Here is a 13,976-nt window from a genome sequence, read left to right on the forward strand (position 1 = left end):
CGCGTGATATAAAGGATGCTGCTGAAGAACAACGTCCTTCACATACGCATCAACCAGTTTCTTTAAAGTCTTTAGAAGAAATGAAGTCAAACTTATCGGTCTAAAATCCTTAGCGTTCCAGCTTGTTCTTCCTGCTTTAGGGATGAACATTATCCTTCGATATCTACCTGGAACAGATAGTAAGATTAAGAAATTCTTTTTTTATTACTGTGCAGAAGGTGAGCTTGTTACCTCTGTTGAAAATCTCCAGGCTTATTGATACCAGAAATTTCAACAGCTTCTTACCTCTATTGTTGGTATCCGTGCTTCTCCAGACTGGGTATGGTGCAAATTAGCATTGCACGTCTTTATCAGGAGAAGCCGTTTTTCCTGGTAGTACTTTATCAGTTTGTTCACCAATTTTGGTAGCAGCAGGCTCTCCTTATCATGAGGAAAGTACGCAAAGCATACTACTACCAACCTTCTGTTACCGTCCGAAGCGTCGGTGATATCCAGCTTGATAGCTACCACATCTCTGGAACATAGATATGAAATTAGTTGAGCGCCTATATGCTTCATTGCCACGCAACCTCTGGGCTTTTTAACAGCCGGAGACTTAAACATTTTGCCGCATTTTGCCAAGCCATTGATACGGCCTCAGACGAGCAAAAGCTCTTGTATCAGTGAAATAGTTATATGCGCTCCAGCTTGTTTTCTCGACAGAACCGTCGAGGTCCCTTTTCTGTTGTGCAAGTTAATCTGGGTATTGATCATGTAACTTTTTTTCTAGGGCAGAAAGGTAAAAATAAACAATTTTACTATTGACGTTAATAGCAAAATTTTACACTTTTCACCTTTCCGCTCTAGCGAAAGTTACATGATTGATACCTTGGGTAAAGACCACCTCGGCGCAAGTCATTTTTATAGCTCAATCTTAAGGAGTCCACTCTTTACTCCTCTTAATCTTATCCTGCTAACCTAAAGGTGACCTGGTCAAGCTCAAAAGGTAAGGCTTAAAATCCAGCGCTTTTAATTTTAGAACGCTGGATTTTAGAATTCTGAGAACCAGATTCCTATCGTCCATGGTAGTCTCTACGTTCTCGGCCATTATTTTTCAACTTCCAGTACTGAGCCCTGGTGTTTTGGCTTTCCAACCGGTAACGCAACCGAGGGACTCAGACCACGGCCCTGTGCTGCCTTTGATGCACCTCAGGGACCACCACTTTGAGTTTGGCGTTTTTCGAGGGAGAGATGTTTCCCATCTGCTCACTAAGCCAAATTAAGGATGCCTAATCCTTGTTTATTACTACCGCTACTCTTTCCCTGAGGAAGACGCAACGGAAACAAGGAATAAAACCCTCCCGAATCCCACTGATCGCCCTACTAACGGCTAGCCTCAGAAGAGCCAGCCGCTCACCGGTAATTTCCTCTTTAGGATAACCCTCGAAAATAATGACTCTTGTGAGAGGGTCTGCCGTCTCAACGTAGATCTCACTCTGCTGGACCTTCTGCTTCCTTCTGCTGAGGAACGGGAGTGTTCATAAAGCCCTTCAAACGTTTTTTGTCGGTGTGCCCCTCCCTCTTCTTCGATGTTATTGCTAAGAAAGCCACAATACTAGAAGGAGTCCCACATTGAGATTTCTCCCGTTCCCGCGTAGCTCTCCTTTTCTCCGCACCAGAGCGGTTACACCTAACTGGCAGGGCCACTAGTGTCGCGGCTGAGACAACGGCGGTTACACTTTTTGAGTCCAGATGAGCCCTGTCTGCAACCTCTGCCGCTGCCCCCGCGCCGAAGGTCCCGCAATACGAACCCTCCATTTTCTCTATTACCTCTTTTAAGTTCTTAAGTGTTAGTTGATAGTTAATAGCTGATCCCACGAGTACCTAGGAAAATAAAGATCCGTCCACAGAGCCCCCAGATGCGTGGGAAAGGCTAATTATTCTGGGATTGCGACCGGTTCCCCAGAGGCATCGATTGAGACATTGCTCTCTTAGTGCTATGCAGCCGTCGCCACGATTGTTTCCAGCTTGGCATAGAGAGCTGGTCCGCGGGGGCAATCTTCTCAGCCTAACACACAGTTTAATGCAATAAAAAATATCATGTTTATGTGTTATTTAATTATATAAAATTAAAAAATGTAAATATTAAAAATTTATAGTAAAACTTAATAAAACAAAATTAGTTCTTTATTACTATTTTATCAATAAATTAAAATAACAAATATGGCCATACCGATCAAAAGTATTTCACAGCGTTCAATAATTTTTTTAAAGGTTTATTAAACATTTACAAGATTTTCCCAAAAATATGCGCCGCATATTTGCCATTATTACTTTATCTATAAAGAAAAATTGATTTGACTAGTCTCGAGCTACCTTAGTGTACTGTCAAATTAAAATAAATAGTATTTACAATATGAAATATCCAAAACGACTTATAATGAAAAAACTAATAAATATGTTATTTGAAACTTTTGAGAATGTAATCGTTTAACTTTTACACTTTTGACTTTTCAAGATTAATTTTATTTTAATAAACGCATTATTATTTTGTTTTATAAAATCTATAGTTAATTTTGAAGTTTGCTGCAGAATGTCTTTTGTGCATGAATATAATTTATAGGTAAAAATTAATTCCTTAACTTTTATTTTTTTTAGATTATGAAGTAACATCATCATGTATTATCTGACATTAGGTATAACGCTGCTTACGAACAAATAGAGCACCAAATTGAGTCGAAAAGTTTTGTATTCGCCTGACCTCCAAATGCAAACGTGCGATGAGATACGACGTCCCAGCAATTATCGTTGCTAATCACGCGCAAAAATGTTAAAAGGTATGCTTATACTATATATTGTAACTATAATATTATTGTGTCATTCGCACAAAGTACGTTTCGAAATATCTTCCTGCGTAAGTAGCAACAATGATCGCTGAGTGGTTGTACCTTGCCGTTTACTTTTGACAGTAGGCCACTGGCCAGGCGAATTTGGCTATCTTCATAAATTAATAACTTGTTAACCATTGTAAAAATTATAAAATACAGGACTTTTTGTTTCAATTTAGTCCTCTGTTTTTGCCTAAATAAGCGATATCATATGGTTACATCTAATGTCAAACACTCTGTATCTGTTTTGGATGTTATGACTACTGCAGTAAAAAATAAATATTATTTGTTATTCGTAAACGTAGTATGATAAGTAAACTAAGCTGATAAATTGAATAGTAGTAAAGAATAAAGAATTAAAATGTTATTGAAAATATCAGTTTTTAAATTTTATATACTTATATACTTATAGTGTAAATTTAAAATGTAAATGCAATTAATATTTTATTTTATTTTTTTCATTATTACTAATTGTGTGTCAAATTACTCAAAACAGATATACGACTAGGTACAGAGTGCGTTGTACGTTTAGATTTTATTAAAAGGACGTATATATGGTTTAAATAGATACGTTTCATTACCAATATTTGTAACTATATGTCTACAATATCTTTGCAATTTTTGTTCTATTGAAATTTAGTCCATAAGCGAATGTTACACGACAACATTTTTTGATTTAGTAAAAGAAACTATTTATCATTACATGATTCAAGCGCACACATCAAAAGTGTTTTCTCCCCTCGCTTTATTTTTTTCAAAACTGAAGGTTGAACAGCACACAATTTAATACCGTTCGCTTAGAATACCTAATGCGTAATTATCATCACGAGCACTGTCGTGCTTCTAGTAATTTTCACGATTAGTATGAAACGCAATAGGCATTTGTTGCTTGTCGACAGAATTATTATTCAAGAAATGAGAGTGCAGAAAGAACTGATACTTGGAAAAACTTCTTTTCTTCCGTAATTTTATTTATACACCGTCTCTGTTACTTTATAGTATAGTCGCAGTACACATTATCTGCTTCCGACATAGACTGTTAACAAAATTATAGGATATTCATGTAAACAATGAGTTCTGTCATTATTTGCAATTGTACTACGTGTCGTATAATAACGATTAATCCCTATCCACTCGAGTGGGGACGCATGGAAATGCAATATATTTTGACAATGTTATATGTAAAATTTGTTTTTATGATTATTGAACGTCTCTTTACCAAATTTTTGCTTAAAAATGAAGTCTTGTTTCAATTATCCGATTTCTCTTATTTCTTTTCTTATTTTAACATGCTATATATTTATAATCAGGGTTAGGTAGGTTAATATATTTTTTAACTGAGTTAAGTTAAAGTTATTAATATATCAAATTAATCTAAATATGTTAAAAATTACATGAATATAAAATTAACTTACTTAACTTACTACCTACCCAAGTGTGACACTCCAATTTTGATAAGCTTTAAATATGTTGTAGTCTAGGTCAAAATAAGAGACACGTATTTTTTTTATACGAGTCCATACGCACTTTTACGGGATGAAATATCCTTTTGGAGAAAATTGGTTTTCTCCTTCGAAGCGTATGTTATTGAAACTATAGGAGATAGAAAAATATGCTTTAATTTAAAGTTGAATGGTTTAAAAGTGGTGAAAAAACTTAAATGGTTAAAAAACTTTATAAATACAGTGATAAAAAAAATTTAAAAAAATTCTTTTTTCTACTTTTTTCTACTACTTACCTATTTTTTTCAAAATTTTTATATCTTTTTATAAGCAAAATAAAGCTTATTTTATTACAAATTCAAGGGTATATAATAAAGCTATTTTGTGATATTTTCATTTTCCAAAAATAATTAAAAACCATTCCATAACGCGCACCCGTCCGTGCGCTATTGGAACTGTCTTCCTTCGATTTTCATGAACCTTCAATATGTTGTAGTACAGATAAAAATATGGGACATGTTTTGATGCAGGCTCATTTAACCGTTAAGAGGGTGAAACACGCTTTTGAAGAAGATCGATTTTTTAATTTCTGAGATAATACCGTCGAAACGGTAAAAAATATAAAAAAAAGTTTTAAATAAAAGTTTCATGGCTTTCTATGTACTTTATAACAGTTCACTCAGATTTTTTGAAAATGTTATTTTTCTTAAAATTCCCTCTTTTCTAAATTTTTGATAAATTTAAGTTATTTTATATCAAAACTTCTAAACATATTTAACAACAAATTTAAATATGTATAATAAAGTTGTAGTCCAAAGGCAAATTTTTCAGAAATAAACTAAAAATACCTATATATATCGCTATACACTCGCCCCATTCATATTCACTTTATGGTATCTATTGTTAATATTTTTTTCTATTTTATTAACTATAAGATTGTTTAGGTTTTTTTTTGTATTATTATATTTTTTATAGACTTTATTAGATATTTAATTTGATTGATTGACTGCTGGAAATCTATATAATAATGAGGACGCCCAAAATTTGTGGCGTCAAAGAAATGCCATATACACTTTGATTTTGTGCACCAAGAACATTTAATAACTGCTATATCATGACAGGTATCACAATAGAATCATAATTGTGACACGCAGGCCGTAACAATGTTTATATGCATTTGATGGAATTATACAGATATAACAAATTATCAAAAATGAACGGCAAACGAATTTTCGGTAAGGACACGTTTCGAAGGAGAAAATAACGTAACTTCTCGGAAATAAGATTGGAAAACGGCACTCGTCTCAGCATAGCAATTTTGAGCAAACGCGTGTAGAATCGATTGTCTGTCACTAACGCGATAAAACACATTTTCATTTTTTGAACTTGGAGAATTGTAATCAGACGGGTTTCTGACAATGAGATTGAAGGTGTTTAAGTACTTATAAACATTTTAATAAATTGTGTTTCATAATAATATTGAGACATCAAATTTATTCCAATCCAATTTAAATAAAGAAATTATTAGTAACATGATACATAATCGTATCAAAATTTATTTATTATTAATATTTGGACATTGCTAGCATCACGTTCATTAAGAATTCCTAAATTAATTGTGCTTAACGTTCAAGATTTCATAGAAAATCCAAATATTGACATTTACAGAGATAAAAAAGTTAACGTAGATAAAAGTTAATACATTAAAAATTTAAAAATAACTAGTTGAAGTTAAAAGTTAGTGGATTTAAAATTAACTAAAAATTATTAAAAGTTATAAACTTTTTATTTAACTTTTAACATTTTATCTAATTACTACCCAAGTCTGTTTACAACTTTTAATTGATATACTTTATGCCAGTGACGAATACTTACATTTTTACATCGCATGCTGGCAAGTTCGCTTTTCCTGCCTGGCTTCTCTACTGCAATTGTGGCCTGGAAGTATCTTTGGCTATAGACGAAAACATAGAACAGAAACGGAACAAAACATGAGCGAATACATAAGTAAGGGGGAAAATAAAAATAACGAGTCAGTCGCTCGCTTCTCAGATATCAGGTATTTTGCTATAATAAATTCTCCGCTTTTCTCTTGCCGTTTACATTTACATAAGTCGCGCAAACATTAACATTTGGTAATTATTTTTTTCTATCGGTTATAGCTGAAAGCGAAGTCGAGCTTAGAAATTCACTTTTAAAGCAATTATGTTCCATTATACAACTAACTAAATTGTTCAGTGCCACAGAAGGGGAGCCGGCATCATTTTTGCTTTTAATACCCGCGAGCTTCCAAGAATTAATGCGACGTGGTGCAATTACAATTGATCGTTGCTGCCTGCGCTTCAGCGTCTTCGCTTCGTTATTCAGTATTGTACTTTTACAGTCATCACGAGAAGCATACAACTATTTGCTTTTTATGCGTTGACGTGACCATCCATTTTTACCGTTCGATAGTTCTGAAAAAGCGATGAAACGTGCGAGTACTATTAGCCTTCCGGTCGAGATTGGTCTTCGTTTCATCGGCATGTGGCCGGAATCGGCTTATTCGATTCTCTATTGGTCCATGTACATGACAATGATAGCAGTATCGCAGTATTATCAGTATTCGTATGTTGCCGCCCGTTTTGACATGAACAATCTTATAATTCTAACGGATTGTCTGGGTCTTGCCCTGGCAAACACACTCGCTTTTCTTAAACTAGTTTGTCTATTTTGGAATCGGAGGTAAGGTTCTCAGTTTTAACATTCGAGAAATGATATCAAATACTATAATTATAAAAGAAAAAATTGTAGAAAATGAGACAGAGAAAGAGAGAGAGAGAGAGAGAGAGAGAGAGAGAGAGAGAGAGAGAAATAGAATTTATAAACAATCGAACTGCCTTGTTGGTCATAAATAAATCTTAATGCTGATATTTATTGTATAATTTTATTAAATAGAATTTTTATTATATTGATTCAACGAAACGTTCGAATACAAATTCTGCTTGAATTTCTTCTTATCTATTGTCAGGAAATTTTTTGAAACAAATGATAAGCCGTGCATAATTTTTGTCGAATTTACAAAAACTTTACGTTTAATGCAGATACAAGGACTTATTACTGAAGGCAATATTTGTTAAAATTAAAAAATGTAGAATTATATATTTAAGTACTTTAAAGCTCTTTCTTTTTTGTGATAAAACTGATTAACGCGTACAGTTTTGATAAAAGACTACGATGTCTGCAGGATATTCTTTAATATCCTGGCAGCAATGGATAGAGATTGGAGGGAATGCATTATCAACGATTCTTCCATCATGATGACAGTCGCGGATCAGTCGCGTCGATGTTCCTTCGTGCTAATCGGCATTCACGTATTAGCCGGTTTTTTCTTATCAATCGGTCTTTACATAATTCGAATGATGAACAGCAACGTTTCCCGAGATCTCCCAGTAAAAATGCAATTCCCTTTTGCGGCTCTAGAGTCACCGATTTTCGAGTTCATCCTTGCCGGACAAATGTTTTATATAATGTCGATAGCTTCTGTGGTTGGTATGATAAACGCGTTGCTTGCCTCATTGGTAAGTATATAACGATTTATTATAAATCTTTAAATCGTTGTTCGCGATTTTAGAAATAATAACGCTCTGCACTTTTAGAAGAGAGATTTTTTTTACATTAGTTTAGGTAATGTCAAGTGTTTTATATTTGTAGGTTATTCACTTGGGTGGTCAGGTTGATATCTTGCAACGAATCATAATGGAAATGCATTATAGCAACGATGACAGATCTGTAACTTTATTCAGTGATCTCATTCATCGACACCGAAAGATAATTAATTTGTCGAATGATATCGAAAATCTATTTTCGTCCATTGCGCTGCTCCAACTTCTGTGGAATACTTTAATCATCTGCTGCTCTGGCTTCATGATCGTACTTGTAAGCGAGACCGATTGATTTCTAATCTTCTGATAGATAATTTGTCTTCTTTTGCAGGCTCTCAGTAGTAAAAAAGGCGCAATGATTTTAATAAAGTCGACGTTCCTTTATCTTGCAAAAACATTAGAGGTCTTCGTGTTTTGTTACGCAGGGGAGTTCTTAAGCTTCAAGGTGAGGGTAAATGTTTCGTATGTGCAAAATATACGTTTAATTTCTTCCCATTAGTTTTAAAAACGCAAATAGTACTAATTAACCGTAGAATGCCACTGTGGGTAAATTTTCATCCAAGTACAAATTCATGTTTAGTACTAATACAAGCTTGTTCGTTTTTGACAGTATATTTTGTAAATTTAAAATTGCATTTGATTAAAATAAATTGTTTTAACACTAAAATAATGTTAATTTAGTTATTTTAATATCTTGCAACTTAAAGTAGATGTAAAAAATACTGAAAAAGCTTTTGTATGGATGTTAAAAAAATATGAGTAATATTACACGATTAATTGAAACAAGAATAACTATTAGAATTATTATTATATAATTATAAAAGTATTATATGACCATGCGCATAATAAATTTCATGACATTATACACGGTTTGTTAACAATTATTGAATGATGTACCTTTTGCTCAAAAAGTATCTGAAATTGTCATTTAAACGAAGCGTTTAAAACAAAATCGAAATTTTTTTTGCCGTTTGGTCAAACAATTAATAAGAAATACTAATTAAGAGTTATGAGGACTTTGTATAACGTAATCCGCAAGAAACAGATCACAGTTGTGAAAAGACAATTCATGAATTTTGCATCATAATATTACATACCACCTCATACATCGATGTTGGTACGCAACTTTTTGGCAAATATTCAACAAGCAACAAACATTTTGGTGCCTAAATTTGGTGCCTTCCAACTTTTTCCTGTTTTCAAAATTCAAATTACCACTTGTTGGAAAGCATTTTGAGTCGATACAGACTTTAAAAAAAATTCACTGGAAGAGCTGAAGGCCATATCATTATTGATTTACAAAAAGTTTTCAAGAATGGCAAAGAATGAGGACTATTTTGAAGTGAACAAATAAATACAAACAAAATAAATTGATCCAATTAAATATCAATTTGTGTATTTTATTTAACAATTTCTGATATTTTTTTAGGTATAATATTGGATAATTAATATTTAAATAATGGTCTTATTGATATGTTTTGAACTTGAATTACTTTTTCAGAGTAAATCGATTAGCGACGCAGTATATGAGTCGCTTTGGTACAACTTGATGCCATCCGATTGCCGAGTTTTATTGTTCATAATGATGAGATCGCAAAAGCGGTTGACAATCACGGCGGGGAAAATTTTTGATCTCACTCTGGATGGATTTATGAGCGTAAGATATATTACTCATTTTCTAACTTTTCGATTCTTTTAACCAAAATCATTTTTTAGGTCATGAAAGCTTCTGCGTCGTACATGTCAGTATTGCATGCTATGTATTAAAGCGGGAGTATCATCTATCCACAGTTTTAATAAACCCTCCGTGTCAATGATATGTTGCCAGTTGCAAACTTTTTCAGCAGACGCGACAAGATTAAATTCTATGAGAGAATAAACATATATATTTTAATACGTTTAATATTAACATCAAAATCTTATTCATAGAAAAATGTAATAAATTTATCTCCTTATTATCTCTCTGTGTTCGATGTGCAGCCTATGTTTTACTTTTCTTATCTGTGATAACTTGTTTTCTTTTTGTTGACGTGAACATCTGTAAATATCCTCTTATTTGATGGCAATACTGTTCAATATTCGCATAAATCATCTTATAGCTAGAAAAACATTTAGTTTTCAGATCTCTCGGGACCATTTCTTTTTTTTTTTAACGTTTTTATAGAGAGATTATTGACAACGGCGATTGTCTGCGTTTGCCTTTTTAAAAACGATTATTCGCGCATAGATACTGTACACGTGTATCTCGTTTTTGCACGCTAAAGTTTGTAATCGTTGATTTGTCATAGCAATTTAGCTTGCATCGTCGCGCAATATATTCTGCGAAATGTGTAATTGCGATTGATCGTTACTCGCGTACAAACGTTGCGGTCTTTCTCTGCATAATTGCTCTACCTTGTGTGTAAAACCATGGTGGGGGAGTACACCACGGGGCTAGATATCGAAGGGCTCGACTGCCGTATTTTCTTCGCGACATTGCGTCTCGTACAGTCGTTATTCACCTCGTTGAAAGGGAACGACGTGTACGGTTTCTGGGAGTGAGATGGTTCAATGTGTCGTTGCATGCTACGATGTTGAGAAGTACTATAAGCCCCTTGTTGAGAATCGGTCTCGGTTTGATCGGCATATGGCCCGGCGCCTCTTATGGCACGCTTTGCTGGCTTTTTTACATGACAACCCTTGTCGTAATACAATACTTGCAGTACTCCTACGTCTACGCGCATCTCGATTTCAACAACTTGACCAAACTGATGGATGGTTTGGGTCTAACCTTGGATTACACTCTGACGATATTCAAGTTAATCAGCTTATGGTTTAATCGTCGGTAAGATTAAAGACTAGCGATCGCTCGGGATATATAATTTTTTGATTCTGATGCTTTATGCTTTTCTGAGCAATCCAAGAGACACAAATTGATGATCATAGGATATTCGCGGATATTTTGATCGCGATGGACGACGATTGGAAAGAGTGCGGGACCGAATTTCATGAATGCATTATGGTGGACAAGGCAAATTTGGCGTACCGTTGCTCCAACGTCTTGATATCCGTCAACGCTATCGCTACTTTTCTATATTTTATTGAAAGCTACGCGAGTGAACGTAAGTTATCTAAGAACGGACAATTGCGTAAGTTTCCGATACAGGCACAGTTTCCGTTCGATGTTCAAGAAACGCCCATCTACGAGTTCGTCGACGTGGGCTTGTTTTTCCACGTATTAGAAACTGCGACCGTAATAGCAATGCTGAATGCTTTAATCTTAACATTAGTAAGTCAGAAAACAAAAGAGATTGTAAATTTAGCTAAATGATACGTAGAATTAACGTAATAAAATTAAAAGTTTCCTTGCGTATTAATTGAAGCTTTTGTTGGATTTTATTGTCGAATTTCGTCTGAAACTTTTTTGTTTCGAGGTACTTCACGTAAGTGGACAAATCGATATCATGTGTCAAGAGTTGAAAGAGATTCGTTCCACGTCTAAATCTAATTCGATATCTACCAGCTCGCTTGTCGCAAGACATCAGAAAATCATATCGTTGTCGAAAAACATCGAAAATTACTTTTCATTTGTTGCTTTGTTGCAATTCGTGTGGAACACTTTTGTTATTTGCGCCATTGGATTCATGGTAGTGATAGTGAGTAAAACTTCTTCAGCTACAAATTGTCCGTTGTGTTTCTAAAACCTAAAAAAAAAAAAATGTATATATATATATATATATATATATATAATAATAATATGTATTTTTTTCATATAATTATTTATAAATTCCGAATGTGCGTAATTAAGATTATGTTAATTACATTTAAGTAAATATAATAACTGTGCTCAATATTTGAGAGAAATAGATCAGTTTATTTATTATAGTATTTTCTGTCAACACGTATTTCTATGCTGATATTTATTCAATACTGGTATTATTTCATACTATTTATAAACATTGTATCACGTTGCAGTCTTTGAGTATGAATATAACAAGTAAATCAGGAATACTGATACAATTTATTATTCCATTCTGCGCAGTAACTATGGAAGCTTTCGTTTTTTGTTTCGCTGGCGAGTATTTAAGAACCAAAGTAAGCATATTATTTTTATTTTTATCAGTTTCTTTGTGTTATTACAATAGGTCGATATATAGATAAAACAAGTGCTAAAAACAAGTGACAAGTGTCGTACAAAAATGACTTGGGAAATTGATAGTTTATTTATGAAGTGTGAAACTATATTGTAATGGCGTTTATTTAACTAGAGAATTTTACGTCATTTGCTTTAATTGCTTATACCAAATAATAAATGATTAAAAATTTTTCTCTCTTTTTCAGAGCAAAGCTGTTGGCGATGCAGCGTATGAGGCGGTTTGGTACGATTTGCCTACCAGCGAATGTCGAATTTTGTTATTTGTGATCCTCAGATCACAAAAACAACTGACAATCACTGCTGGTAAAGTCATGGACTTAACATTGGAAGATTTCACCAGTGTAAGTTTCTTGCTTTAAATTTTATAATTTAATGTTTATTTCAAAAAAAATATATTGTTATTATAATTGTTGAAAACAAGTTTTAATATTGTACAATATTTTTAATGTGTTTAAAGTTTATTAATATGTGTATCGTATTGATAGAACGTCTTTGGAATAATTATTCGCGTTAGTATTCCTTTTTGTGTGATATTCTTTTAGGTTATGAAAGCTTCTGCCTCGTACATTTCAGTTTTAAACGCGATGTATTGAAACATGTATCAATTTATGCTAGCCATACGTATATCCTCAAATCATTGCGAGTGAAATAATAATGTACATTTGTAGAAAAAAATTAATAGAAACAAATGATTATTATAATTCTGTAGTTTTTCTTTTATTTTCAACAATCGCTGTTTATTTAAAATATAATATAACGGACTCACGAAAATTACAAATGAAAGTGAAAAGAATAATGGCTAAGCACTGCAATTGATCCGCAAAAATAAATAAAAAAATTGTTTATTTATATAAACTTTTTTTAAGGCTTAAGTTGTAAAACAAGGTTAATGTAAATTTTTCAAAAATAAATTTTGTTGCAAAATATTCTATTGAAAATAAATGTTTTATACATCAATATTTATTTCTTTCAGTGAAACATAAATTTATGTAAATTGTATAAAAACACATTACGTAATTAATTAAGAAGCCTAGAAAATTTAATAATAATATAATATTATATTAAAAAAGTGTAATTATACTATATGTAATTACATATAGTATACTTAGTCGCTGCATAATCTACTTTGTTTACAAAGTAAATTTTGGACTGAAAATTACAATTCCTACTTGATTTCTCGGTGTAAAACAATATTTTCTTTTTCCGCAAATGGCAGGATAATATTCAACAAATTAATATTCTGTTATTATTACCGATTACTACGCTATATGTCATTTGTCACATTCAGTCGCTCTTTTCAAATTTAATTTTTGTATCTACTTATAATATGTACTTTTTCTAATGACAAAAGCGTACTTATTTATTCTGTACTAAAGAGTCGCGATTATGCGTTTTTATGTTCCTGCGTTTTTCAGGCTATTCAATTGATATTTTCCACGTATACATCTTTTTAATTACAAGAAAAAACTTGTAAACGCTTGTCATCGCAATTCAGTTCATTATTTTGTGCCTGTTGTCATACTGCAAGGTACATGATTACAATTGATCGATGCTCACGCTACCTCGTATTTTTTTTTAGGGTGTAGTTTTGCTCTTTGCGAAATTACTAACTACGCGCAAGGGGACAGGAAATGTACTAGAGTTTAAAGACCTCGTTCTCATGTTTTTCTCGCGGCTCTTCCCCTAACAACCGATGTATTTCACCCGAACAAGACGGCGCGAGTGATTCAACCAAGTGTCGTTTCGATGTGAACCTACAAGTCGCTATGTTGACAAGCACTATAAGTCCCTTGCTGAAATTCGCTCTTTGTGTGATCGGCAAGTGGTCCGATTCTTCGTGCAAAACATTTCTCTGTTTTTTTTACATGATCACCGTCGTTGTCACTTT

The 13,976-nt window shown here is 33.1% G+C and overlaps 2 protein-coding genes and 1 long non-coding RNA gene across 4 annotated transcripts; 2 read left to right on the forward strand and 1 right to left on the reverse strand.

Annotated features, from left to right (window-relative positions):
- Positions 1-2,874: 2,874 nt before the first annotated feature.
- LOC120358869 lies at positions 2,875-6,307 on the reverse strand. The gene is made up of 3 exons (XR_005575748.1): positions 6,185-6,307; positions 4,606-4,789; positions 2,875-4,460 (listed from the first exon to the last, which is right to left on the reverse strand). It is a non-coding gene; the product is annotated as an uncharacterized LOC120358869 (long non-coding RNA).
- LOC105193450 (odorant receptor 82a) lies at positions 5,032-9,920 on the forward strand. The gene is made up of 6 exons (XM_039454506.1): positions 5,032-7,033; positions 7,536-7,869; positions 8,003-8,227; positions 8,285-8,398; positions 9,455-9,610; positions 9,670-9,920. Exons 1-6 carry the CDS (start codon positions 6,777-6,779, stop codon positions 9,718-9,720), a joined length of 1,137 nt encoding a protein of 378 aa, XP_039310440.1. The 5' UTR covers positions 5,032-6,776; the 3' UTR covers positions 9,721-9,920.
- A 219-nt stretch (positions 9,921-10,139) lies between these two features.
- On the forward strand, positions 10,140-12,789 carry LOC113006128 (odorant receptor 22c-like). 2 transcript variants are annotated; one of them, XM_039454503.1, is made up of 6 exons: positions 10,140-10,777; positions 10,879-11,221; positions 11,367-11,588; positions 11,908-12,027; positions 12,274-12,429; positions 12,631-12,789. In XM_039454503.1, the coding sequence occupies exons 1-6, from the start codon at positions 10,524-10,526 to the stop codon at positions 12,679-12,681; spliced, it is 1,146 nt and encodes a 381-aa protein (XP_039310437.1). In that variant the 5' UTR covers positions 10,140-10,523; the 3' UTR covers positions 12,682-12,789. The 2 variants fall into 2 exon arrangements, with proteins under 2 accessions (XP_039310437.1, XP_039310438.1); XM_039454504.1 differs by having other exon boundaries at positions 12,274-12,773.
- The last annotated feature ends 1,187 nt before the right edge of the window (positions 12,790-13,976 follow it).

The sequence above is a fragment of the Solenopsis invicta genome, chromosome 10 (genome assembly GCF_016802725.1).
Source record: "Solenopsis invicta isolate M01_SB chromosome 10, UNIL_Sinv_3.0, whole genome shotgun sequence".
NCBI classification, from domain to species: domain Eukaryota; kingdom Metazoa; phylum Arthropoda; class Insecta; order Hymenoptera; family Formicidae; genus Solenopsis; species Solenopsis invicta.